This window comes from Oryza brachyantha, chromosome 3 (genome assembly GCF_000231095.2).
Source record: "Oryza brachyantha chromosome 3, ObraRS2, whole genome shotgun sequence".
NCBI lineage: Eukaryota > Viridiplantae > Streptophyta > Magnoliopsida > Poales > Poaceae > Oryza > Oryza brachyantha.
The window spans coordinates 929,257-956,847 of record NC_023165.2 but is presented as its reverse complement, the minus strand read 5'-3'; the positions used below and the strand labels follow the sequence as shown (position 1 = coordinate 956,847).

Here is a 27,591-nt window from a genome sequence, read left to right as displayed (position 1 = left end):
TTTAAAATTTGGTTTGCAAGCATAAAAAAAACAAAAATATAGTGTGAATATGTAAAAACGAAACAGGCAGGCGAATATAAAGGAAGATGGGAAAAAATCTATCTAAAGTTCTACTTAAATCTATGACAAGTCAGCTATATAGTTTTCCGATCAACCAATTGATGAAACAAGGGCCTGTTTGTTTTGGGCTTTTGGATTATCTATTTTTAAATTATATTAGAGTATAAATGACTTAATTAAGTACAATAACATTGAAACTCCTTTAAAGGTCAAACAATAAAACTTTTACATAGTAAATTATATACATATGTAGAAACTTGATAACGTATATGTGAAAAATCAAAATTATACATATGAAATGAACGGGTCCAAGGGGGCACTCCTATCTCATATTATTCACGACCTATAATTCAATATGTTTTCTATCAAAATAGTTGCCATTTTTGCATTCCAAGGTACCTTTAGGTAGTGCGTTATTCAGCTTATCAGGATGACCGGTTTTCTTGTTTACTATAAGAATGCTCCCAAAGCTACTTAAAATGTTTTGTTTAAGAATGAACTTTCTGAAATTTAAGGTCTATTTTAAAAACAATTAAATTGGTTTCCCAACTTTATGTAGTCAATAATTATTTAACCATAAACCAATTATTATTGCGCTTTTATACTGAGTAGCTCAACAAAACAACCGCAGCCAGACATCACCCTAGAGTTCATATTTTCCGCCTACTCTTTAGCGCAACTCTCTCGCTAGATCGACTCAGTTAATCAGAGACAATACATTATAATATATTTCTCTGCCATAATTATCTTGACATCCTGACGTTTATTAAAACGATAAGCAATTTTTAAAGAAGGGAGTGTTCAACCATGTTAGGAAGAACCGACCAAGGTTGTCTTTTTGGGTTGCTAGGAATATTTTAAGATGATATAAACAAAGTTAATCATGACAAATATTAAATCTGTCCGAAAAAATATTATACTTACACACAAGAAATGTAGACAAGCGTCCATATAGATTTGCGTATAAAAGTAAATTTATTTTCGGTCAATGAGTACCCTAATTATTATCACATAATACACCAAGTAATAAAGGTTATAAGGCCCCGTCTGGTCATGATCGTAACTTAACTAAGACCCCCTCGTTTTTTACGTGCATATTTTCTGAACTGCTAAATGGTGTATTTTTTTAAAATTTTTCTATAGATAAATTGTTTTAAAAAATCATATTAATCTATTTTATATTTTTAATAATTAATTAATTACGTACTAATCTTTAAATCTATTAGTACGTTTTCCGGTATCAGAAGTAAGTTAACTTACCCCAAACGAGGCCTGACATAATTTTAAACTTATCATTAACAACTGCAATAGCTATAGTGGTTAAATAGGCAATCCTTTTCGCTTTCTTTTCCGTCGTAAGGAAATGCGGCAAACTTTTTGGTGAGAAACCAAATACTGTATACTTAAATAAATTCATCTCCTCTGCTCCCAAAAGGGCCCAGGCATGGGCCACCCGATGAGACTGACACAGGGCCCGTGGTACGAAGCCGCCCATTCCGCGCCCGCGGCTCGTGCCCAGGGCCGCCGAACCGCCCCCTGACACAAAAAGCGTCACACGGCTGGCTCGGCTCACCGTCCCCGCGGCCGTCGCTGACCGGTGGGCCCACGTGGTCATACCCACCCGCACGGACAGGTAACAAACGCCCCAGTCCAGGAGCAGTTGGCCCCGCCACTGCACCCCGCCCATGGACCGGACCGGATCCCCGCCGTGCGGTCGCGCCTCGGGATCGGCCGTAGACCCGGTCCACCGCGCTCTCCGCACGTGGCCCCACACGTCAGTGGGAGGTCGCCGCTGCCCCTCAGGTGGGTGTCCATTAATTGGGACTCTCCTCACACGGCGCAGTCCGGCTCTACCCTTTCGTCCTCCTCCGCCATCTCTTTCGAGCGAGCCCTCCTCCTCTTCTTCCTCCTCCTCAAATCAGAGCACGAACACACGACACGAGAGAGAGAGAGAAAGGAAGCGGAGGGAGAGGGATCGGAGGAGAGAGAGAGGGAGAGAGAGTGAAGAGAAAGAGTAGCGTTGATACACCGTCGAATCGAATCGAATCGTGCCGGACCCCATCGCGCCCCCCCATATCGGAATCGGGAACGGAGCATCGCATCCCTTCCCTTTTCCATCGCCACCTCCGCCCCTATCGCGTTTGCGTGATTCGTACGGTTTATCACCGCCTCTTTCTCTTCCACTCTCTCCGTCGCTTCGCCCAGCCCACCGCCGCCGCCGCGCCCGCGCCCGACTGGAAGTAGTACCAACATTCGTTTTCCCCTCCTCCTCCTCCTGCTGCTGCTGCTGGCACTTCGTGTTTTTGTGATTCTGATTAATGGAGGAGTGAGTAGCGCATGTAACAAGTGGTTTGTGGTGTTGGTGCTGTGCTTGCAGCTAATCGAGGAGGGAGCGATGGCGGGAGAAGGAGGCACTGGCGAGCACGCGGCGGCGGCGTACTGGTACGACGCATGCGAGGAAGGGGTGTCGCTGCTTTGCGGCATCGACTTCGCCGCGTCCGCCGACTTCGACCCGGGCCTCATACCCGCGATGGACACCGGCGCGGACGACGGTTTTGTTGCCGAGATCGACCGGATACTCGAGAGCATCAACGCCGAGAGCTCCCCGGCGCCCCCACCGCCTCCGCCGCCGCTTCCTGAGCCCGTGTCTGTGGCTCTGCTTGAGCTGCCGATTCAGGACCGGCAAGTACATGTGGCTTCTGCGCCCGTGGCCAACAATGCCGTGGTGGTGATGGACGTTGTGCAGAGAAGTAATGGCGTGGAGGCGAGGAAGGAACCGAGGAGGGAGTCGCGCGGCTGTGCCACCAATGGCGGCGGTGGTGGGGAGTGGAGGGACGGGAAGCGCCAGCGCCTCATCTCTGGCACTGCCGGGGGACCGCATCAGGAGTGGCGGCGGAGGCCGATGTTACCACCGCCCTCGCGTGGGTGGGAGGACCGGCGTGGGAGGCGCGATTTCGACAGGGTTCGTAAGCGCGACCGCGATGAGCACCATCGGCGCGAGGCTCGGGGCTTCTGGGAGCGTGACCGTGGTGGCAAGATGGTGTACCGGTCGGGCACCTGGGAGCAGGAGTCTGACCGCGAGGCAAAGCGTGCCAGAACGCAGGATGGAGGCTCCATGGAGAAGAAGGGAGAGGCGGATAGGACAGGGTTTTCGCAGCGGGAGAAGCCTGTCGCTGAGGAGCAGGCAAGGCAATACCAGCTAGAGGTGCTTGAGCAAGCAAAGAGCAGGAACACAATAGCCTTCCTGGAGACTGGTGCTGGGAAGACTCTCATCGCGGTGCTTCTCATCAAAAGTGTGTGCGATAAAATGCTCAAGGAGAACAAGAAGATGCTTGCTGTTTTCTTGGTTCCCAAGGTGCCTCTTGTCTATCAGGTACAGATAAACGAGTGAGCTTTCAACTTGTAAACGTTGGGAGTTTTGGGAATAACCGTGTTACTGAAATTGCAGCAAGCTGAGGTGATACGTGACAGGACCGGCTATCGTGTTGGGCATTATTGTGGAGAGATGGGACAGGATTTCTGGGATGCTAGAAAGTGGCAGCGCGAATTCGAGTCAAAACAGGCAACTTTCTTCCTTCAAACTGATTTTGCACTTCCAATTTTGCATCATTTTTGTTGAGGATGTATCATGGTGCACATGCACATGTAGCTCAGTGCTAGAGTCACCAGTAGAGAGGACACCGATCCAGGCTCGAATCTGGGTTTTGAACCAAAAAGAAAAACCTCGCAGGCTTCTGGTAGAAGCACGCACCCCATGCAAAGTTGAGCATGCTTTGCCGCGTGCTGTGTTCAGGGGGATTTTTCTTGACTTAGTTGAATTCTGTGGGCCCTCTTAACCCGCTGATTGAGTTTTTTTAGGATGTAATGGCCTAACTCTGAGCTTACCTTTCAAAAAATTGTTCCTTTTTTACCAAAGGTTTTTGTGCAATTTTCTCGCATATTAAGATGTATTCTAATGAGACAATTGCATGGATAACATTGCTATATGTTATAGATGATACTCAAGAGCTTAGATAGCATATTCTAGAAAATTTCTTTATGTATACATCATTTTGTGAATGTGACCTTTGAGTCCATTCATGACCATGGATTTTGTAAGTGTGGGCAACTAGACATACATGAAAAAAAGTTTGGACAGTGAAATGAATCGACTAGTATAAAATTACCCAATTTTTGAGATATATTAATAACCATTTTTATATCCTAATTAACTACAGCCTATCTTTCTTGCACTCACTGTGCTTTACATGGGATGTTTGCTCATGTGAAAAATTAAAACATCTCAACTTATTGTTTGCTGTATATGGATGGCTGGATGCACATCATCTGTGGAAATATTTACATTTTGCTATTACAAAAGGAAAGGAGTATTTGCGTCGAACTAAAGTTCTTTCGTGATTTACTCACATTAGATGGATTCCATTCATGCAGGTACTAGTTATGACAGCCCAAATTTTGTTAAACATCCTCAGGCACAGTATTATTAAAATGGATGCGATACATCTTTTGATTTTAGATGAGTGCCATCATGCAGTGAAAAAGCATCCATATTCTCTAGTGATGTCAGAATTTTATCACACAACGTTGAAGGAGAAGAGACCAGCTGTTTTTGGCATGACGGCTTCTCCTGTCAATCTAAAAGGTATTTCTCTGCTCTGTTTCCTGCCACTGTTTCCATCTTCAATCGTCAATCGCTGTTTCATATATAGATTCACCGTGTGTATTTTCTGATGTTTATCAATTATTATGTGGATAGGAGTGACAAGTCAAGAGGACTGTGCCATCAAGATAAGAAATCTTGAGACTAAACTAGATTCAGTAGTTTGTACCATCAAGGATCGTAAGGAGCTAGAAAAGCATGTACCCATGCCTTTGGAAGTACTTGTCCAATATGACAAAGCAGCCACTCTTTGGTCCTTGCATGAGCAAATCAAACAAATGGAGGGCACGGTTGAAGAAGCTGCACTCTCTAGCTCTAAGAGAACTAAATGGCAGTTTATGGGGGCTAGGGATGCTGGGTCTAGAGATGAGCTGCGTCTTGTCTATGGTGTTTCAGAGCGTACAGAGAGTGACGGTGCAGCTAATTTAATCCAGAAGTTGAGAGCTATAAATTATGCTTTAGGTGAACTTGGACAATGGTGTGCTTATAAGGTATTTCTTTCATACTGGGCATTATCATCTCATTAATCATTGTGTATTCTAATAGGTTGTCCCTTCCTAATTTCAGGTTGCGCAGTCCTTTTTGACGGCATTACAAAATGATGAAAGAGCAAATTATCAGGTTGATGTCAAGTTTCAAGAGTCTTATTTACAAAAGGTTGTCGATTTGTTACACTGCCATTTGACTGAAGGGGCTGCAATGAAAAGTGAGACCAATGGCGTTGAAATACAGAATACTGAAAAGCACAACACAAATGAACTTGAGGAGGGGGAGCTGCCTGATAGTCATGGTATTTGTTTATCTTAATTTAAAAACGTGTTATGTAGTTGTTCCTTTACAGTTTCCTTTTTATCTTCCATCATTTTTATGCATTATTTTTTGGTAATATATCATTATGTGACTTGCTTTCTCCTGTGCCATTCTGATACCTACTTTGCTATTAATATCAATTATTTAACCTGTGAGTCTAGCTCAGTCTCTTTCTAATGATATCCTTTTTCCCACCAGCTGTTTCTGTAGGTGAGCATGTAGATGAAGTTATCGGTGCTGCTGTAGCAGATGGTAAAGTTACTCCTAGGGTGCAGGCTTTGATCAAAATACTTCTCAAATATCAGCATACTGAGGATTTTCGTGCTATCATCTTTGTGGAGCGAGTTGTCACAGCATTAGTTCTTCCTAAGGTGAAAAAGTGCTGTTGAGGTTTTATTTATGTACATATATTGCTTATATATCCTTTGTTAATGCTCTTCTTTTTTCCTTTTTCACCTAATAGGTCTTTGCGGAACTTCCATCTCTAAGTTTTATTCGATGTGCAAGCTTAATAGGCCATAACAATAATCAAGAGATGCGCGCGTGCCAGATGCAGGATACAATTTCAAAATTCCGTGATGGTCGTGTATGTCTCTTCACAATGTACTATATTTTAATCATCAATGACCAGCCACATAGTCAAACTTTGTATGACTTTGAAAACCCATATGAAACCCATGTATATGTGCCCGTTATATATGCTAATGGTAATCCCATAGTCATCCCTTTACCATAGTATAATATTTGATTTTTTCATTGTGCTATACTTATGTAAGTCCAGATAATTTAAACCGCGTAAAAACACTAACTCTTAAGCCTCATTCGTAGGTAAATTAGGCATGGAATAATTTCAAAACAATGACTTACCAAATCGAGGGTTTATTTTGTAAAATGAATTTTACATAAGGGTTAAATTTATAGAATTGCATTAAATTCCCTTCCCTATCCTAATGCCACCAAAACTTCTATCCCCAGCATCTCTTTTTCTTTGAACTCTCTTGCTCATATCGCCACGAACCTGGAATTTCTCTCCCCACAGCTGTGTCTCACAGTCTCTCCACATCTACCGCTCCACTCTCTCCCTCCTGCCTCCAGCATGTCTTCCTCAATCTCTCTGCCCCGCCCACATGGCTATTGAGATTGAGAGGTTAAGCAGATCGACAGTGCGGAAGGGATTGGAAGACGGTGAAAACCCTGGTGAGATGCTGCCATCAGCTTGGTTTGGCAAGTTAGATCTCGGGCATCCGGAGGAGAGGGGGAGGGGTGGTGGTGTCCGAGAGAGCTTGATCTAGTGATTGCGATGCCTGATGGAGATAGATCTGACAGCAGTGGCACCTAACTTTTTTTTCTTTTCCTTTTCATTTCTTCTCCTTTGCTAGCTTTCTTTCTTACCATTTGTTTTGGGGAGTCACTAGATCTACCGTTATTTTTTTAAGGTGGTTCAACGCGTGCCTCATGCTGGTTCTGGAGGTTTCGATTGGAAGCCTTGAACTCTTTGATCATGCGACTCATCTTTGACTAGGACTAGATCGTACAGTAGATTTTGTTACATTTTTTCCATTGGACGGTCATTGTTATTTTATTCACATGGCACATCCTGGTGGTGAGAAAGCTTTATCTTTTTACTGCTTTAGATAGGGATATAACTACCTTTCAGTTGCAACTAGTTTGTTATGGCAGGCACACATCAATACCAGATGCTTTCTCATATTTTTTCCAACATGGTTTGCAGGTTACACTTTTAGTTGCAACTAGCGTTGCAGAGGAAGGGCTTGATATTCGACAGTGCAATGTTGTCATTCGATTTGACCTTGCAAAGACTGTCTTAGCCTACATACAGTCACGTGGTCGTGCAAGAAAGCCAGGATCTGACTATATATTAATGCTTGAGAGGTTGTTTTTACTCAATTGGCAAAAAACGCACAAAATTGAATTATTAAACCTATTGATTTGATTAAATGGTCATCTTTACTGAATTAGGTTGTAAATTTGTATTACACAGGGGCAATATATCACATGAAACTTTCTTGAGGAATGCTCGGAATAGTGAGGAGACATTGAGAAAGGAAGCTATGGAAAGAACTGATCTTAGTCATTTGGATGGTACTTCTGTATTTAGTCCTGTTGATACATCACCTGGTTCAATGTATCAGGTTGAATCAACAGGTGCTGTTGTTAGCTTGAACTCAGCAGTTGGACTCATACATTTTTACTGTTCACAGTTGCCAAGTGACAGGTAAATACTTTCTTGTATTTTTGCTGTACAAGCTTATTTATTCATGGTTGCAGGTTCATCCTGATTTTCCGATTCTCAGATACTCAATTCTCCGGCCAGAATTCATTATGCAAAAGTATGAGAAACCTGGAGGTTCAGCGGAATATTCTTGCAAGCTTCAACTCCCTTGTAATGCTCCATTTGAGAAACTTGAGGGTCCTATATGCTCTTCGATACGACTGGCACAACAGGTAATATGATGCTTTCATTTGAATGAATAAACTACAATAATACCAGTCCGCCAACCTTTTTGTACTAACATGAAATCACACTTGTTCCTTTTGTGCAGGCTGTTTGTTTGGCTGCCTGCAAGAAGCTGCATGAGATGGGCGCCTTCACAGACATGCTCTTACCTGACAGAGGAAGTGGGGAAGGGGAAAAGGCAGAGCAGAATGATGAAGGTGAACCACTTCCTGGAACATCCCGCCATAGAGAGTTTTATCCTGAAGGTGTTGCTGATATTCTACGGGTGAGCTAATTATATTTGACTATTTTCACTCATTTATCTCTGTGCACTTCCAATACAACTAATTGTTTTTTTGTATCTCATTTCAATGGATTCCAACAGGGAGAATGGATTTTATCTGGAAGGGGTGGCTACCAAAGCTCTCAATTTATTAAGTTGTATATGTATTCTGTGAACTGTGTAAACGTTGGGACTTGTAAGGACCCTTTCGTTACACAACTCTCAAACTTTGCAATTATTTTTGGCAATGAGCTGGATGCAGAGGTATGTTCCATCATATGCGCGTCCTGAAACTTGAAAGAAACATTGTAGAGCTGTAATTTTTTTTTTTGTTTTTAAGGTTTTATCGACGACGATGGATCTCTTTGTTGCAAGGACAATGATAACAAAGGCATCTCTCGTATTCCGTGGGCAAATTGAAATTACAGAAAGTCAGGTTGGTCTGCTTGGCAAATGCAAAACTTCCATTTTCATGGTTTTATATTTATGTAGCTAATATGTAATATTGTGATTCCAGCTGGTCTTGCTGAAGAGCTTCCATGTTAGGCTCATGAGCATAGTACTTGACGTTGATGTTGATCCCTCCACTACACCTTGGGATCCTGCAAAAGCATACCTCTTTGTCCCTGTAGGGGCTGAGAAGTGCACAGATCCTTTAAGAGAGATTGATTGGACTTTGGTTAACAACATTGTGAACACTGATGCCTGGAACAACCCACTTCAGAGGGCACGCCCAGATGTCTATCTAGGCACCAATGAGCGAACACTTGGTGGAGATAGGAGGGAATATGGGTTTGGCAAATTGCGTCATGGGACTGCTTTTGGACAGAAGGCCCATCCTACGTATGGTATTAGGGGAGCTATTGCTGAATTTGACATTGTGAAAGCATCTGGATTAGTTCCTGCTCGTGATAGAGGACATTTCTATGACTGCCAGAACCAAGGCAAGTTGTTCATGGCAGATTCATGTTGGGATGCTAAAGATCTTGCTGGAATGGTTGTCACTGCTGCCCACTCAGGGAAGAGGTTTTATGTGGATTGCATTTGCTATAACATGAATGCAGAGAATTCATTTCCTAGAAAAGAAGGCTACCTGGGGCCATTGGAGTATAGCTCGTATGCTGATTACTACAAACAGAAGTAAGATAGCATTTTTTTTAATGTTGAAATCGGGGAGAATGGCATTTTAGTTTTTAGCTTGATAAAGTCATGCCTTCCCCTTCCCCTTTCCCTATACTTTTATGACTTTACATCTTTATAGAAACACAACATGATTCGTTATCTTGTTCTCAGGTATGGTGTGGAGTTAATCTATAGGAAACAACCTCTTATACGGGCCCGTGGTGTTTCATATTGCAAGAATCTTCTTTCTCCTAGATTTGAGCATTCTGAAGGTAAAGCTATGGGCTCATTTTGTTTTATTATTTAATATTTCATTCTGAGCAGTGGTTTTACGACAATATTTTTTTTAAAAAAAAGATAACATATAGTCTTATATGATAATATCACATATGGGGTCCTACATGTGACTGCTGTTGGTAAAAAAATTAGTAAGAAAGTTCAAGTATATGTACCATTTCCCTTTCGCGTATCTTGCTTCTATCTTATTTGTTTCATAGAGTTGCATTGACTTGGTCCCATCATGGGCATGCCTAGTGAATCTTGAATTTTATGATAGTTATACCACCATTCATTCAACAGCTAGGGAAGGTGAATTCTCGGAGAACCTTGACAAAACATACTACGTTTATTTGCCTCCTGAGTTGTGCCTTGTACACCCACTTCCTGGATCACTTGTTCGTGGAGCTCAGAGGTTGCCCTCAATAATGAGAAGGGTGGAGAGCATGCTTCTTGCCATTCAATTGAAGGACATAATTGATTACCCTGTTCCTGCAACCAAGGTACTCTCATTTTCCTTGACTAGCCAAATGTTCATTTTTAGGAAGAGCATCTTACGCCCCCATGCTAGTCCCTTACATATTCTTGCCTTTTTATAACACACCCTTCTCATCTAGTGAGAGGTTGAAATTTATTGACCACTAAGGTGTTAAATACACTTCTATGGCTTTCTTGGGGCATCTGACCTTAGTAGGCTCTGTTTGATAGCTAGAAGATGATAGCACATTTGTATGATTTCATACTGAATGTCAAATGTGTCATATTAAGTAGGGTACTACTACCACAGGAGGCCCACGATTAACTTGAAATTTTGAATTTTAATGAGTGTTTGTTGGCAAGTCATAAATAAGGATTCACTCAGCATACATAATTCATGCTATTTTTGAGATAAGGAATCATCCTAGACTAAAGGCCTGCAAGGTCTATATTTCCAAAAGAATAGTTAAGTTTGGGACTTTGCTGATTAATTGCATGTCATGTATCATTTAGGGGGCTAGGGGGTGTACAGTTTTTTTTTCTTTCTTTTTCTATCTGCTCTCTTTTTGCATTTCAATGCCTCCCTGGAATGTTCACCTAATATTTTCCTCTACTCCTTTGGACTTATTGCATGAAGGCCAAAAATATATTTTTGTATTTTCTTGGGAAAAAGTACTTATATATGCTTGTTGATTCATAAGTTCACAAGATTTTTTTGGGTTCCATCGCAGATATTAGAAGCCTTGACTGCTGCATCATGCCAGGAGACATTCTGCTATGAAAGAGCAGAGCTGCTGGGTGATGCATATCTGAAATGGGTCGTGAGTAGATTCCTCTTCCTAAAGTATCCTCAAAAGCATGAGGGACAGCTTACAAGAATGCGGCAGCAGATGGTTAGTAACATGGTCCTGTACCAATATGCTCTGAATAAAACCCTCCAATCATATATTCAAGCAGATCGGTTTGCCCCATCAAGATGGGCAGCACCAGGAGTGCTACCTGTATTCGATGAAGAGTCTAGAGAGAGTGAATCTTCTATCTTTGATGACGAATCAACTGGTTGTGAATTACAGAAGGATTCTGATGATGATTATGCAGATAATATGCAAGAAGATGGTGAAATTGAGGGTGACTCTAGCTGCTATCGGGTTCTGTCAAGCAAAACTTTAGCAGACGTTGTTGAAGCACTTATTGGGGTGTATTATGTAGCAGGAGGGAAAATCGCTGCAAACCACCTAATGAAATGGATTGGAATTCATGCAGAGTTGGATCCTCAAGATATCCCTCCTCCAAAGCCATATAACATTCCTGAGAGCATAATGAAAAGCATCAACTTTGACACATTAGAAGGCGTCTTGGATATCAAATTCCAGAATAAAGGTTTACTTGTTGAGGCCATAACACATGCATCGAGACCGTCGTCTGGTGTTTCCTGTTACCAGCGTTTGGAATTTGTTGGTGATGCCGTGTTGGATCATCTCATAACCAGGCATTTGTTTTTTACATATACGGACCTACCTCCTGGCCGCTTGACTGATTTGAGAGCTGCAGCTGTTAATAACGAGAATTTTGCGAGGGTTGCAGTTAAGCATAAGTTGCATGTACATCTTCGCCATGGATCATCTGCACTGGAAACACAGGTAGATTTTTATTTTTATTTTTGCAATGGCAAACTAGACATTGTTGGTAGGTCCTGTTTGATTATGAAGAACCTTTTCCCCCCTTTTCTGAAAGCAATGCTGACTCTTTATTTCAATCTTATGTAGATCCGAGAGTTTGTGAAGGATGTTCAGGAGGAACTTTTGAAGCCAGGTTTCAATTCTTTTGGGCTTGGGGACTGTAAGGCTCCTAAAGTTCTTGGTGACATTGTTGAGTCAATTGCTGGCGCAATATTCCTGGATAGTGGATATGATACATCAGTGGTCTGGAAGGTAATCATTTCTGGACCATTTGAATTTTAACTTGTTGAGTGCTACGGATATAAGTTCTCTTAAGTAAATTCTGCGCTATTCTGCATCAGGTTTTTCAACCGCTCCTTCATCCAATGGTAACGCCAGAGACCCTTCCAATGCATCCGGTTAGGGAGCTTCAAGAACGCTGCCAGCAGCAAGCCGAAGGCTTGGAATACAAAGCATCCCGAGCAGGCAATGTAGCCACTGTTGAAGTCTTTGTTGATGGTGTTCAGATTGGTATAGCTCAGAACCCTCAGAAGAAGATGGCACAGAAGTTGGCAGCGAGGAATGCACTTGTGGTCCTGAAGGAGAAAGAAACTGCAGCAAAGAAAGATGAAAAGGATGGCGAGAAGAAAAATGGCTCTCAGATGTTCACCAGGCAGACCCTGAACGACATCTGCTTGAGAAGGCAGTGGCCAATGCCACAGTACAGGTGCGTGAACGAAGGTGGCCCTGCCCATGCTAAAAGATTTGTCTATGCGGTAAGGGTGAATACTTCTGACCGTGGATGGACGGATGAATGCATTGGAGAGCCAATGCCTAGTGTGAAGAAGGCCAAGGACTCTGCTGCCGTTCTTCTCCTCGAGCTTCTGAATAGAGAGTACCCTGACAAGCCTGACGGTAAGCAGTCGTAGGCACTGTTGTTATTGGTGGTGGCACTGTGGTGCTAGGCATTCACCATTCTTACACAAACACAAATCAACATTAGTTTACCCATTCAGTGCTCTTCAGCTCTGGCCAATAAGAACATAACCAGAGCTGGCGAGTGAGAGAGTAGAGGATTATTTTTACCTGCGCTGGCGATTATAGTGGTCAGGTGTGATTGTGATGTGATAAATAGGAGCTGCAATAGAAAGAAAAAGGATAGCTTGATAGCATAGGTTGGCGCGGCGCCTCATAATTCCATTCACCAATGTGCAAACAAAACAATGCATTGATCCAATAAATTTATATTACCATTGCGTCTATGGATTTGGTAACCATCTTATTTATCGTCTCAATAGTTGACAAAATAACATCGAACTGGATAAATTTGATGCTCCCATTCGAATTAATTAAATCTGGAAACTCAATTTAAGATGATGCTAACGTGGAAACTGAAAGTGTGACGCAAAGTCCAATATGTGAGCAAACAGCACATCTTATGCAAAGCACACAACGAAAAGCACCAGCAAAAAAAAAATACAAAAAAACGCGATGCTGAAATGAAGAGAGGTAGCAATGCAGGTGTAGCGAAGGGCGTGACGTCAGGCCGTGAGCTCCATGATGGCGCTGACGATGTCGCCGTCGTGCGCCTTGAGCGCCTTGACGGCCTTGGCCCGCGACACGGTGGCCTGCGTCATGACGAGGTCGATGTCGCGGGGCTCTATCCCTGTCTCGTCCACCTCTTCCTCCTCGTCGGCCGGCGCCGCCGCCGCCGCGTCCGGCTTTGCCATCACCTTGCTCAGGTCTTGCATCCTGAACTGCTGTGCCGCCTGCGCCTGCAGCTGGGAGCTCAGGTCCTCGATCTTCGCCTCGCCGAATATCACGTACGTCTCCGACGTCGGGCTCTTGAAGACGTCAGGCTTTGACACCACGAACAATATCTGCAGCACGTGCACAGGGTTCAGGGAGAAAAAAAAACGATTTTAACTTATTCTGTCTTCCATTCCAATAAATAAATAAATAAATAAATGGTTTTCATTAGGAGTCGAGCAGAGTGGATTAGTACGGTTTCTTACATTCTTGGCTCTTTTGATGGTAATCCTGCTGACTCCAGTGACGGGTTTCATTCCGAGCTTCATCATGGCCTTGCGGCTCTTCTTCTCGCTCCGGCTCTGCTTGGAGCCCTCGTTTCCGCCTGCACCTTGCTCACCTTCAATGTCATCAAAAACCGCAAGTCAATCTAGCTAACCTAGCACATTAATCGTGAGAATTAAGAGGAAAAAAAAAACACCCAGACGCATCGACACATTTCTGAACAGTAATAAAAACTCTACTGCACGCTGCATTTCTTCACAAGATTACACTGACAGTGGCAGAATACAACAACGAGGAACCAAGTGCTTTACCGTCGTCATCCTCGTCCTCATCGTCATCCTCGTCTTCTTCGTCGTCGTCATCCTTGGCGTCCTCGACAACGGGCACGTCGTCCTCTTCCTTCTCGTCGGGCTTGACGGGAGGCGCGGCGCCGCTGTCCACCTCCGCCACCGTGGTCGCCGCCGCCGGCGTTTGCTCGCTGACCATGTCGAGGAGGAGGCTCACGGTGCAACTACTTGCGGTGGTGGCGCGCGCAGCAGGAGGATCGCCTCAGGGCTCAGGATAAGGAGGGGGAGGAGCCGAGCCGAGTCCGCGGCGACTTATCTACTCCACTTGTTGGGCCGGGCTATGTTGGTGGCAGCTGCAGTAGAAGCCGCACGTGTGGGCCAATCGTTTTCTCCCGTGGCAGCGTAGGCCGCGGCCCATGGGAACTCGTGTGACGCGGTTCCATCTTGCCGTGCATACACGCTGACGCTGCTAATTTCTTCCATTTGGCTGGGATAATTCCGAGCCGAGCTTTTTTTTGAGTGAAGTGCACCAGCGGTCTCTAAACTGGTATGTATGTGTTATCTAGATTTTTGAATTCTCAAAAATGTATTTTTGGGTCCCCGAACTTATCCGGAGGTATCATATAGATCCAAACGAGCTTCGACCCGCTCCATCCGCTGATATGGCATGCCACGGTGGCGCCTACGAGAAGGGATAGAAAAGAATAAGGAGGAGTGAGAGATACTGACATGTGGGACCCACATGGCCTCACCAACACGTAGGCGCCACTGTGGCATGCCACGTCAGCGGATGAAGCGGATCGGAGCCCGATTAAACCTTATATGACACTCCTGAACAAGTTCGGGGATCCAAAAATACATTTTGAGAGCTCAATGACTTATATGACACATGCACACAAGTTTAAAGACCGCTGGTACACTTCTTTCTTTTTTTTAAATTTTTATTGTGTTTTATCATTCACCATATTCATGTTATTTGGAAATATCCAAAAGTATAAATCATGCTTAAGTATCTTTGATGATAAGCAAAAATACAAGAAATAATTAATAATTATATATATATATTAAAATACGATGAAATGGTCAAATAAATAAAAATCGAAAGTAGTACTACATAAACATTAGTATTTGTTTTGTATGACTATGGCCAGCGGGTGATATCCATTACCTGCATGGCTGCTTGCGTGTCGCCCAAACTCGATCGTTCACGAAGATGTAGTGGAGCCTTTTGGAGTTCTGGAACAAAGGTTGCTATACAAAAAGTTTCACAGCCATTATATTTTTGTACTCTACTACGTACGCACACGTGTTGATGCATGTTTAAATCCACAGAGCACGTTTCGTTGGTTTCTTTTTTGTAATTTTAAAATTAAACCGTCTCCAATAATGTGAACATTTTTGTCATGTCATCTCATATGGCATGACCAAATTATAATGGCACACTATAAGCAATTGGGTCTACCATACTAATTTGATGTGACAGTATTATTTGGTCACACTAGTAGTGGCCAGTTAGATTGCTGTGTTTAAATATTTAGATTCATAAATAAGATTTGAAAGGATCTAGTTTTAAAATTAAAAAAGTTCAAAAAATAAGAATATTCGTACCGTTGCGTTGCGCCTAGTTACACGTGAAAAGTGTTACAGCTTGCTAGTGGCACATTTCATTTCCTAATTACTGAGAATTAGGACGATTGTTTATATGGATGAACCTAGGATCTACCTATATAAAACTCCTCCATCTCTAAATGTCTTGTTAACTTTTTTATACGTGTTTGATCATTCGTCTTATTCAATTTTTTAAAAAATATGTAAAGTTATATATATATATATACTTAACAATAAATAAAATGATATAAAAATAATTAGTAATTACGTAAATTCTTTAAATAAGATGAATGGTCAAACATGTATTAAAAAGTCAACGTCGTCAAATATTTAGAGACGGAGGAGGCAGTATTTGATAACCGAGCATTTACTGTCCCATTGAGTGCCACCAAATCCACGCACCAGGGCACCAACGCGAGTCATCGTGCACGTAGTGATCCATGAGCTCAGTAATGGCGTCTCAATTAATTAAGTCGATGCCAGGCACATGTAATTCGTGGCCAAATCCTACTCAACCCGGAGCTATTTCTATGCATATAGTCCAGACATTCCAGTAAGCCTGAGTGTGCCAATAACCCAATTACCCGGCGCTATCCAATCACGCACGCCCCCACCCACCCAAACACACTTTCCGAGGTCGATCATCAAGTTGGCCAGTGTGACGCCCTGCGTGATCTCACGTTAGAGCAAATATAATAGCTGGCTATATGCTTATATGCAGGAGAGAGTGGATGAGAGAGAGTGTAAGTAGGCTTTTAGCTTGTAGCCAGCTTGGGCACATGAACCAAAAAATTCTATGAGAGTGACGTGTGGATCCTGCATTAATGATGAAGAGCTAACTAGGATATGAGTGAGCTAAAAAAAGACTATAAAAAATCTTATAGCCAGCTTGTTGGCTACGTTATTACCCTTGCTCTTACAAATTGAGCTTTTCTTTTTAACTTTTTCAGTGCAAAAATACCTCGAAATAAAATATATGCACTAAAATTTTTGTTACCTCAGATTGCTTCTTAAATATGATAAAAAAAAAACCTTACAAATTACTAGGACGCGCCACTTCACCTAACAACGCGCCGCCGGCTATATATATGTTCGTGTCAGCTCACTAAAATTAAGTGAAGTGAAGTAGCTAGCTGCCTAGCTTGCGTTGTGTGTATGGCAGATCATACATAATACAACGATGGGGAGACGAACGATGACGCGGTCGATCGCGACGGCGGAATCGGCGGTGCTGTCGCTGTGCGCCCTGGCTGTCGTGTGTGGCGGTTTCCCTGCCAACGACGGGTCGTCGCTGCGTCCCGGCTTCTACGCGGCGACGTGCCCGCAGGCGGAGACCATCGTGCGCCAGGAGGTCGCCAGGGCGCTCTACGCCAACGCCGGCCTCGCCGCCGGCCTCGTCCGGATGCACTTCCACGACTGCTTCGTCAGGGTACGTCGCTACGGCTACGCCAGTTCACCATTTTCATGCGTCTTGTGATCCATGCATGGATGTTGCTGTCGTTGTTGCAGGGGTGCGACGGGTCGGTGCTGCTGGAGTCGACGCCGGACAGCGCCGCGGAGAGGGACTCGCCGATCAACAACCCGAGCCTGCGCGGCTTCGAGGTCATCGACAGCGCCAAGGTTCGCCTGGAGGCCGCCTGCCCCGGCGTCGTCTCCTGCGCCGACGTCCTCGCCTACGCCGCCAGGGACAGCGTCGCGCTCACGGGGGGGCCGCGCTACGACGTGCCGGGCGGCCGGAGGGACGGCACGGTGTCGCTCGAGTCGGAGGTGGCGGACAACATCCCGGCGCCGACTTTCACCCTCGACGAGCTCACCCGGAGCTTCGCCGCCAAGGGCCTCACCCAGGAGGAGATGGTCACCCTGTCCGGCGCGCACACCATCGGCCGGGCGCACTGCACGTCGTTCAGCGACCGCCTCTACAACTTCAGCGCCATGGGCGCCGCGGACCCCAGCGTCGACCCGGCGTTCCTGTCGCAGCTCCGCCGCGCATGCCCCGCCGGGCCCGACGGCGCCGTGGACGCCAACCTCGCCGTGCCCATGGAGCCGCGCACGCCGAACGGCTTCGACGCGCTCTACTACTGGGCCGTCCTCCGCAACCGCGGCCTCTTCACCTCCGACCAGGCGCTGCTGTCCAGCCCACCCACCGCCGCGCAGGTCAGGCAGAGCGCGTACGGCGGCTACCCGTGGAAGCTCAAGTTCGCCGCCGCCATGGTGAAGATGGGACAGGTCGAGGTGCTCACCGGCAGCAGCGGCGAGATCAGGACCAAGTGTGCCGCTGTCAACTGAACGATCCATTTGTTTGCTCATCTCTCAGTTTGCTTCCACCCGTGTGGTAATAATTTGTTGCAAACGAGCTAGCTAAGCTCGCTCCTAGCTCTGCTCTGCTGCTTGGGATCCACTCTGTTATGCACCCATGCTATGGTTTAATGAATTGTGTATTTGTGTTACGATTTTGCTATACATGCATACATGATACATCCGTTGATAAATTTTACACAAAATACAAATATGTATGTAACTTTCACGTAGTTCTGGACAGTTAAATTTACTTCCAGATTCATGCAAGTAGGAAGAGAAAAAAAAAATCAAAGGGCACGCAAGGGTGAGAGGATTTATCCCGTGTGCTGCGCGTAGTGGAAGGGCATGCTAACGTGGGGTTTAAAGAAGTATCGTATAAATAGTTGTATGTAAGTAGCAATATAATTACACTATATAATTACACCGTATTTACATTTTGACAATTTTCAATAGATGTTCTCGTCCTTGTCTGATGAGAATAAAAAAAAACTGTGTGATTCGGCTGTATTTATTTTTTTATGAAAAATAAAAGATCATCTATTTTTAATAGCTATTTAACAGTATATAAACGAAGAACATTTTATCATCCTTGAGAAGGTAAAAGGAGGTACCCTTGTTTTTTATGTAAAATTTAGTACCTTAGATACTAGAAGATATCAAATTTTACATAAAAAACAATATTACCTCATGATACCTCCTTAAGGATGAAAAAAATACTCATAAACGGATAACGAACACAGGTTTGAAAATATACTTTAAAAACATAAGATGATAAAGTTTAAAACTTTTTAAAAAATACATGTTTTAACCGTTCGGAAAACGTGCACGAAAAACATAAAAAAAATCTGTACTGTTCATCACCGAAGGCTCGTATAGAAGTCTTAAGGCCCAATTCCGTGTACCACTTATTTGGGGCCCAATTCCGTGTACCACGTCAATATGGGCCGGCACAGCGCCCATGTTGATGAAGCATGGCCGAAACGGAGCCGTACACCGGAAAGAAAGAAACCAAGTCGGTATTCGTAGCTGATCTGGTTTCCCTCCCTGTGCTGTGTTGGACCCAGAAACGAACGATCATAGTTAGAACTTTTCCTTGATCAACCAGTTCGATCTTCACTGATGGTCTGATCGATGATCACACGAACAACCCGTCGCAACAACTAGAACCACGCAGCGCTCGGATCGCACATGGCGAACCCACTTCTCCCGGTGACGACGAATCAGTTCGGAGGTTTCGTCCCGTCCCCAGCTTCTTCTTCTGCAGCGGCGTCGTCGTCTTCTCCAGTGGATGAATGGCTGAAGCGGTTCGACGAGGCGGAGCGGCTGGTGGCCGACGTCGTCGAGAGGATCGCCGAGAGGGAGTCCGTCTCGCCGTCGCTGCTGCCGCACGAGTTGCAGCGCCGAACCGCCGAAATCAGGAGGAAAGTCGCGATTCTCGAGACCAGGCTGGACATGATGCAGGAATACCTATCTCAACTCCCAAACAAGCAACGCATGTAAGCGAATTGGTACATTTTTTTTTGCTGTTGCAGCTGCACGTGAGCGTGTTAATTAATTTTGGCGCTAACCGTGATATAATTTACTGAGAACTTGTAAACGGTGTACAGTATAATAAAGTATATACTATCAATATATACGTATATTTAAAATTTGCTAAAAAATATTGAATAGAATTAAGTGAAATATCAAATCGCTATACACCCTTGGATTTCAATAATGCCAATATAAAAGTTCTCAATTTTGTTTGCTTAAACATGGCAGAAACTTGAGGGAGTTGAACAAGCTAGCAGCGAAGCTCTCAACTCTGAGCTCCAAGGTGAAGGAGGTTGGCGCGCCGTTCACCATGAAGCGCTCCTCCAACAGGTCAATTTGCCTGTATATATACTGCTTTTTACTACTTTGGAGCTTCAGTTGAGTTCCAATTACAGGTCTGAACTCTGAACACTAAAGCAATTCTTTTTTTTTTCTCCTTGTGTTTTTCTGAATCTTAGGAACGAACTGCTTGGACCGGACGATAATCACGCGAAGGTCGATGTAAGCAGCATCCCTGAGATGGGCAACCGGGAGATCATTGAGTTACAGAAGAAGGTCATGAAAGGGAAACAGTTTTAAGCACACTTGCATACACCCGTGTGCTTGTATGCATCTAAATAGTCATCAAAAAATATAAAAAAATTGACAAGATAGATTAATATGAGTTATACCACTCTACAAACATGCAAGTTTAAATTCAACTTCTACAGGTTGTAGCAAAAAAACGAACAAAACTGAAACTAAGTATATGCATATTTATAATTGTTTTTGTTATTTTTGCTACAATTTATATAAGTTGAATTTAAGCTTGCATGTTGCTGGAGTGAAATAACTCATATTAAACTATTTTCTCAAATTTTTTTGTATTTTTTAGTGACTATTTAGAGTGATATGCAAGTAACAAATATATCTATACCCATGTGCTATAAGCTGCCTTCTGTCTCCGGTCATGAAAGGTATAAATGATGTCTCTTTCTTTGTTCCCTTTCCGTCTGCCGTCAGCAAGTACGTGTGCTGCTCCATGTAGAGGTGGTCAATGACTTGACTGAACTTTTCTGAATTGTGATGCAGAGCAAGACGATGAATTGGACAAGCTGGAGGAGAGCATAGTCAGCACGAAGCACATTGCGCTGGCGATCAACGAGGAGCTGGATCTGCACACTAGGCTGATTGTAAGCATCACTAGCTTGTGCCTATTATTGTAGGCGTCGTTTCTGAATTAAGGGCCAGTTTAGTTCACAAAAACTTTTCGCAAAAACATTCCATTAAATTTTTAGACACGTAAATAAAACATTAAATATATATGAACAATACAGTTATGCGAGAAATCGTGAGACAAATCTTTTAAGCCTAATTAGGACGTGATTAGCTATAAGTGCTATGTAACCAACATATACTAATGACAGATTAATTAGACTCAAAAGATTCGTCTCACGTTTTCCAGACGGAATCTGAAATTTGTTTTGTAATTAGAGTACGTTTAATACTTTAAATGAGTGTCAAAAACTTTGATTTAATGTTTTTGCAAAAACTTTTTACAAACTAAACAGGCCCTAAATACTTGGGTTCCTGACACCTAAACCAATGCTTTACATGAACATTGCAGGATGACTTAGCCGAGAGAACAGACGAGAAAAGCAACCAGCTTCAGGTGATCTCATAATGGCAATATCTGTTGTTAATTTAGTCGTATAGATGCAATGTTTTTTTTATCATCTTTCAAAGATAATAAGCTACCTAACAAGTGTTGTTTCGTGTTTGTACGTACAGCGTGCGGAGAAAAGGTTGAAATCTGTAACCACGCGTATGAGGAAAAGCGGCTCCTGCACGAGCCTTTTGCTGGCTGTCATTACCAGGTTTTCCTTACCGCGCAAACCGTTAAAACCGCGGTACCGCGCTTCCACGGATCACTTATGGTAACCGCAAAAATCGGAATAAATTTAAATCCAAAAAAATTTAAATTTAAACTTGCACGGTTTTCGCGGCTTACCGCGCGGTTTGTCACGGTTACCGCGAGGAGACCGCGGGTGTGATGTCAAATGCAAAAAAATTTTAAAAAATCTAAACAAATACATGAAAAATAGGAAAATATTTTGTGACTATATTTATGACAATAGAACATGTTATAGGGAAAATAAGAAAATTTTCACATGACATTTTCTAAATTTTAATATTACAACATACAAATATACACCGGCATATCACCCTTCACCAAATAATTCACTCCAATAACAAGTAACAACTTTATTTTGATTGTTGCGTCACAACTATACCTACTACCCATTATTACGAATAAAACTATTATATACTTACTAAGATGCACGATAATTTTTCTCTATACATATTTTCCATATATCCATCATTGTATATTTGTATTTCAACATTATGTACCCTAGTGTCTAGTGTAAATTAATAATGACTCAACACAAAATATTCTTGACCATCTTTCTATGAAATATTACTTGCAATAGGCTATTTTTTAATTTTTTTTCCCGAAATACTCGTTTATGGAATTTTCATTACGCTGGGAATACATTGTTTCATTAATTTCTTTGACAAAACTACACTATATATCAACATATACCACATATTTTTTCATTAAATTTTCTCAATTTTTTTAAATTCTCCTCAAATTTAAACTCGGCTAGCACGGCTTACCGAAACTGTGCCTCCGCGGAGAGCACGGTTACCGCGGTAACCGTCGCGGTTTTCGTGGTTTTTTGCAAACCCTGATCATTGCTACTGTATTTCTTATACTTGTAATATGGGTTCTCATCGTGTAGTAGCAGTGTCACAAAGACATTGAAAAGGGCGTAAAATGCCATTACAAATAGGAAGAAACTTGGACGCACGTCACCATTTTCATGTTGCAGTCCTCTTGTCTGAATCCAACAAAAAGGGTCTAAATCTTAAAAAGAGAAGAAAAAAAATGGTATTGTATTGTTGTGGACTATTGTCACCATACTCACATGGCCTATGCAGACAATTGTTTTTTCTTTTCAAACTACTAGTTCCAAGTTCCAACTTTGCCATACGCAAACATGAACTTGGCCACATGTGAAAGCATTTTACAAACATATAGGATGCCCTATCCCTGCAAGACGATCTCATTTGTGTTCCTATCTTCCAGATCAATGAAACGTACAACCCACTAGACACTATAGTTAGCATAAAAACCATCACACTTGTGCTGCCCTTCGCGGATCCCTGCCCTATGACATGCCCTGCAAAGTGCAAAACTACCTCGATCTTGCACCACTTGCACGCTTAACCACATGATGGTTGCCATTTTTATATCCACCCTCTAGAACTCCATGCACGTTCGGTTCTGTCCCTAGCACATGAGACAACTAGCTAGATGCCTTGACCAATCTTGAAGCAACTCAATTTTTCAAATCCTCGATCGCTAGGACTGTGTCCGAAATGAAAACCCTCCTAATCCTCATACCCTTGGTAAAAATGACACATTTACAAACGCCAGCTCTTTGATAACTGCAATTAATGACACCGAAGAACAAACGGTCGTTGCAAGTCGCAGCAGCTGTTTAATTTAGCAGCTAGCTACTAGTTGTTTAATTACACACACTGCACCAACCATGGCTAATCCTGTTATCCCAATGCTGACCGCCTGAAAAAATCTTGCCATGTTTCTAGCCACAGGCCTTCACATGGCTGCCTGAAAGCTTGTCTGAACATGCCTGTCAGTGACAATTAGTAGTACCAGTGTTAGTTGATTAAGAACATGCATGTAGACTAGTTAGTCCACTGGAGTGACCAATGTTCATCCACGAGACTAGTTAGGGTTCTTCTTGACATCATTTGCTAGCCACCTAGCTATAAATTTGTCCGCATTGTGCAGGTCTTTTGACGCACTAGTCGACAGAGCCTAGTAGCTGCTAGCTAGCTAGCGAGATCGATCGTATCGCGATCGAGGCCATGGAGTTGGCGGCGGCGGCGGTAGGTGCAGTGGTCGTGGCACTGATAAGCTTGTGCGCTGGAGCTGCAAAAGCGCAGCTACAGGTAGGGTTCTACGACCAGTCGTGCCCCCAGGCCGAAGTGATCGTGAGAGACGAGGTGGGCAAGGCCGTGAGCGCCAACCCTGGCCTCGCCGCCGGCCTTGTCCGGATGCACTTCCATGACTGCTTCGTCAAGGTCATTCCCAATATACCATTATAAATCAATCTTAATCTCTCCTGCTTATATACTTTCCATGAGGTGATGCATGCTTGATGGTGAACCCCGTGTGTTAGCTAGGGATGTGACGCGTCGGTTTTGCTGGACTCGGCGGCGAACAGCACGACGGCGGCGGAGAAGGACGCGCCGCCGAACAAGAGCCTGAGAGGGTTCGAGGTGGTGGACAGCGCCAAGCAGCGGCTGGAGAGCGCGTGCAAGGGGGTGGTCTCCTGCGCCGACGTCCTCGCCTTCGCCGCCAGAGACAGCGTCGTGCTGGTACGCATTGCTCTCTCTCTCTCTCTCTCCATTCGCGAGCCGTTCAGTTCATCTCGCTGTGAGACATAGCTGAACTTACATTCGGTGGCGCCGGCGGCGGTGGTGGACGGCAATGCAGACCGGCGGCAGCCCGTACCGAGTTCCGGCCGGGAGGAGGGACGGCAACACCTCCGTCGCGTCCGACGCGATGGCGAGCCTGCCCCCTCCCACGGCAGATGTGCCCACTCTCACACGCATGTTTGCCAAGTATGGGCTTTCCCAGGAAGAGATGGTCACCCTTTCAGGTATGGCCCATTTTAACTTTATAGGCCCATATCGTAGGCACTTGTGTGGAAACCAGCCCACTATCCAATTAGGCCCAAACAATAGTTTGCAAGTGTGGAAATAACAAATGTGGTGTAGCAGAGAACGGTACTCCCGTTGATCCAATTCAATGGAATACTGTTTTTTTTTTTTGACTTTTGAGTCTATTTTTATTATTTGTCTTATTTAAAAAATTATATAATTATTAGTTATTTGTTGTGATTTAATTTATTACTAAATAAATAAAAAAATTGAATAAGACAAATAGTTAGATGTATATTCAAAAGTAATGACGTCAATTTGAAAAACGGAGGGAATGCTATCTTACCTAACTGGTTTGCTATTAGGTTGATATATCGGGGGTTATCTTTTTTTCTTTTGAATAATTTTATAGTCCTTGAGAAGATATTATGAGGTACTAAAATTTTAGTGTAAAATTTTGGTACTTTTTATTACCTAGGTACTATAAGTTACCAAATTTTACATTAAAATTTTAGTACCTCTCAGTACCTACCCAAGTACTATAAAATTTCTCTTTTGTCTTTCTAAAAAAGTCAAACAACATATTTATAAGTAGAAAATAATTTACGAATAAAAATTTTTATATCTGTGTTCATAGTGATCTAGGAGCTAAAATTAAAAAATAAGCTACAATTTAAAAACCTCAAAATCAACGATCAAGTTAAGGTTGAGAAAAGCATAACAAAAGCCAAAAGACGGGGTGATCTTGTTCTAACGGGATCTGGCTGTGTAGCAAATCTACGTGTTTTTCTTCCCGAGAAGAGTAAAAGATTTTGTTTTTCTTTGTTTGTTTAGGAGCGCACACGATCGGGGTGACGCACTGCAGCTCGTTCAGCTCGAGGCTGTACGGGTACAACTCGAGCACGGGGCAGGACCCTGCGCTGAACGCGGCAATGGCGTCGCGGCTGGCGCGGGTGTGCCCGCAGGGGAGCGGGAACACGGTGGCCATGGACGACGGCAGCGAGAACACGTTCGACACCAGCTACTACCAGAACCTCCTGGCCGGCCGCGGCGTCCTCGCCTCCGACCAGACCCTCACCGCCGACAACGCCACCGCCGCGCTCGTCGCGCAGAACGCATACAACATGTACCTGTTCGCCACCAGGTTTGGCCAGGCCATGGTCAAAATGGGGGCCATCCAGGTGCTCACCGGCAGCAACGGCCAGATCCGCACGAACTGCAGGGTTGCCAACTGAAACTAAGCTGATTAAAAAGCAGCATTTTTGAAGCATCTTCTTGTTCCCATCAGAGTTCTTGTTCTTCTTTTGCTTCTATGCACCTCTTGTCAGATGGCAAAAGTTCAATGAAATTACACATTAGTTTTGAAGTCAGTCAATCCGTTACGCGTGAGAGATTCGATCGTTTGGAATTTGGAAATTTATATAGTGCAGGGAGGCGAGAGCTAGCAGACATGCAAGCTCAGAGTTTCTCGAAGCTCTCATAAAAAAAACCTGCGGTGCCATGGCGCGTTGCCTGGAGATACAGGGAAGGAAAAAAAAAAGCGTTTTTTATGTGGCTGGTGAGTTCATGGATCGGCGCCAGACGCTGCCTACGCGCGTACACACTTTTTTCATGTGCCGAGCAAACTTGAGAACCAACCTAAAAATCTAGAGATCACAGTTTTATATATTGAACCGGACAGCGAATATCGATAAGACTGAGACGGAGCCTTTCTACGAACAATTGTTAGTTATTGGCAGTAAAGTTGACGCCGAAAAGAATCTATCAACAGGCCTGCAAATGCAATACACACTTTCATCAGAGCAACTTTTGCCAAGATGGAAGAACAAACAAAAGGAGGAGTTAGTGGTTAGCCCGAATACAAGTCTACAAGACGAGGCTAAGGAAATGATACTCCTGAATCCTGCTACTATGACATAAATGAAGCATTGTGGTGGCAAACGGCATAACACCACCAAAATTACAGCTAAGTTCTAGTGATTATGTAAGCAATTCGGCTTATAGTAGTACTGTTACAGATTAACGCCAACTTCTCAAAATGATTTTTTTTCTACAGTACTGGTATTGATTTATGCAACTTCACTTTATCATGGCTTCTCAAAATGAGGTCAAAGCGACAACAGTCCATGCTGGGTTGATTGGTAGGCTATAAATTTTCCAGGTTTTTCTGCGTGATTTATGCAGCCAGCTTCTACCAAACACAACTAGCCGCATGGCTGCATCTGCATCCATGTGCAGGCAGTACCACCACTACACATCCATCTGGTAGGTGCTACTAGCAGTTAACACAAAGGGGTTTTATCCCATAGTTTCGGTGGATATCCACGTTTCTGAATTCTCATTGCTGAAGCCCGAACTCGAATTATTCTGACAATGAAGTTTTGTCCTGAAACAGCCTAAGGAATGATCCTAGTTTCTTCAGTTATTGGCTATTACCGCATCCAACTTCGCCCAAAATCTGCAGGGCCCTGCATTTATACTTGCTGATGTACGTGCTACTATGATTCCTTTTGGTAAAGCTAATGCACAGATCCAAACACAGTGTCACTCCATCAAACTTTAATGGTGCGATTGAGGGAAAAGCCTCATGCTAAGCTAGCTTCTCCTTAACGTGGAAGCCACCCTGCAAGAATCTGGCGTTGAGTTGTCTGCTCTGCTCTAATTAACCGCGCACTACACCAGTACAGTTAAGTCCTTTTTTCTCTTGTTAACCACTGCCAGGAAATCTCATGGTAATCATGCATGTGGAGCAAGGACCCATTTGCAAAATTGTGAGTAGCAATGCAGGAGTCAAATGAAGCAATCAATCAAGATGTCGCCTGTGGATTGTGTGAAGTGTAACTACTAGCTGGCAACGAAGAGCTTCAGCAGCAGCATTCCGCGTAGCTGAGATGTCGCCTGTGGATTGTGTGAAGTGTAACTACTAGCTGGCAACGAAGAGCTTCAGCAGCAGCATTCCGCGTAGCTGACGCTATTTGCGTACCAGATGCAACTAATGGGGGAGATGTTAATAACGGTAGGCTAGCAGTACACTGCTAACTGAAGCAACCCAAAACATTTTTAGTACAAACCGACCACATTACGGTGCATTCCAGAGGACACGGTTGGCTTGTTCTTAATACGTAGTAGTATTTGTCATCAGAAGTGTGCTGGAAACAGGGCACATCCAGCTATTCCTTCCAAAGCTTAGAGGCACCCACTCTCATTTTTTCGCTTCTGTTTATATTTCTAAACCAAAATTTAAGTTTTTAGCTTTATATTAGATTTTTTTTGTTTTTTATCGTAGTTTATTT

General features: G+C 43.6%; 5 protein-coding genes across 5 annotated transcripts; 4 read left to right on the top strand and 1 right to left on the bottom strand.

The window, feature by feature from the left end:
• The first annotated feature begins 1,919 nt into the window (after positions 1-1,919).
• On the top strand, positions 1,920-13,070 carry LOC102717230 (endoribonuclease Dicer homolog 1). Its single transcript, XM_040522232.1, has 19 exons — positions 1,920-3,433; positions 3,509-3,622; positions 4,492-4,702; positions 4,817-5,211; positions 5,288-5,510; positions 5,729-5,901; positions 5,994-6,116; positions 7,263-7,423; positions 7,533-7,766; positions 7,846-7,996; positions 8,095-8,274; positions 8,374-8,535; positions 8,612-8,707; positions 8,789-9,411; positions 9,565-9,665; positions 9,973-10,172; positions 10,878-11,786; positions 11,913-12,077; positions 12,167-13,070. The coding sequence occupies exons 1-19, from the start codon at positions 2,456-2,458 to the stop codon at positions 12,731-12,733; spliced, it is 5,766 nt and encodes a 1,921-aa protein (XP_040378166.1). The 5' UTR covers positions 1,920-2,455; the 3' UTR covers positions 12,734-13,070.
• A 52-nt stretch (positions 13,071-13,122) lies between these two features.
• On the bottom strand, positions 13,123-14,408 carry LOC102719842 (nascent polypeptide-associated complex subunit alpha-like protein 1). The gene is made up of 3 exons (XM_006649232.3): positions 14,150-14,408; positions 13,820-13,953; positions 13,123-13,684 (listed from the first exon to the last, which is right to left on the bottom strand). The coding sequence occupies exons 1-3, from the start codon at positions 14,322-14,324 to the stop codon at positions 13,346-13,348; spliced, it is 648 nt and encodes a 215-aa protein (XP_006649295.1). The 5' UTR covers positions 14,325-14,408; the 3' UTR covers positions 13,123-13,345.
• A 2,459-nt stretch (positions 14,409-16,867) lies between these two features.
• Positions 16,868-18,141, top strand: LOC102716949 (peroxidase 5-like). The gene is made up of 2 exons (XM_006650922.3): positions 16,868-17,162; positions 17,243-18,141. The coding sequence occupies exons 1-2, from the start codon at positions 16,914-16,916 to the stop codon at positions 18,017-18,019; spliced, it is 1,026 nt and encodes a 341-aa protein (XP_006650985.3). The 5' UTR covers positions 16,868-16,913; the 3' UTR covers positions 18,020-18,141.
• A 1,078-nt stretch (positions 18,142-19,219) lies between these two features.
• LOC102716669 (syntaxin-52-like) lies at positions 19,220-22,347 on the top strand. The gene is made up of 7 exons (XM_040522740.1): positions 19,220-19,527; positions 19,793-19,894; positions 20,023-20,127; positions 20,634-20,736; positions 21,171-21,215; positions 21,335-21,410; positions 22,298-22,347. The coding sequence occupies exons 1-7, from the start codon at positions 19,220-19,222 to the stop codon at positions 22,345-22,347; spliced, it is 789 nt and encodes a 262-aa protein (XP_040378674.1).
• Positions 22,348-23,430: 1,083 nt separating this feature from the next.
• LOC102719563 (peroxidase 5-like) lies at positions 23,431-25,664 on the top strand. The gene is made up of 4 exons (XM_006649231.2): positions 23,431-23,716; positions 23,819-24,013; positions 24,132-24,297; positions 25,133-25,664. The coding sequence occupies exons 1-4, from the start codon at positions 23,501-23,503 to the stop codon at positions 25,531-25,533; spliced, it is 978 nt and encodes a 325-aa protein (XP_006649294.1). The 5' UTR covers positions 23,431-23,500; the 3' UTR covers positions 25,534-25,664.
• The last annotated feature ends 1,927 nt before the right edge of the window (positions 25,665-27,591 follow it).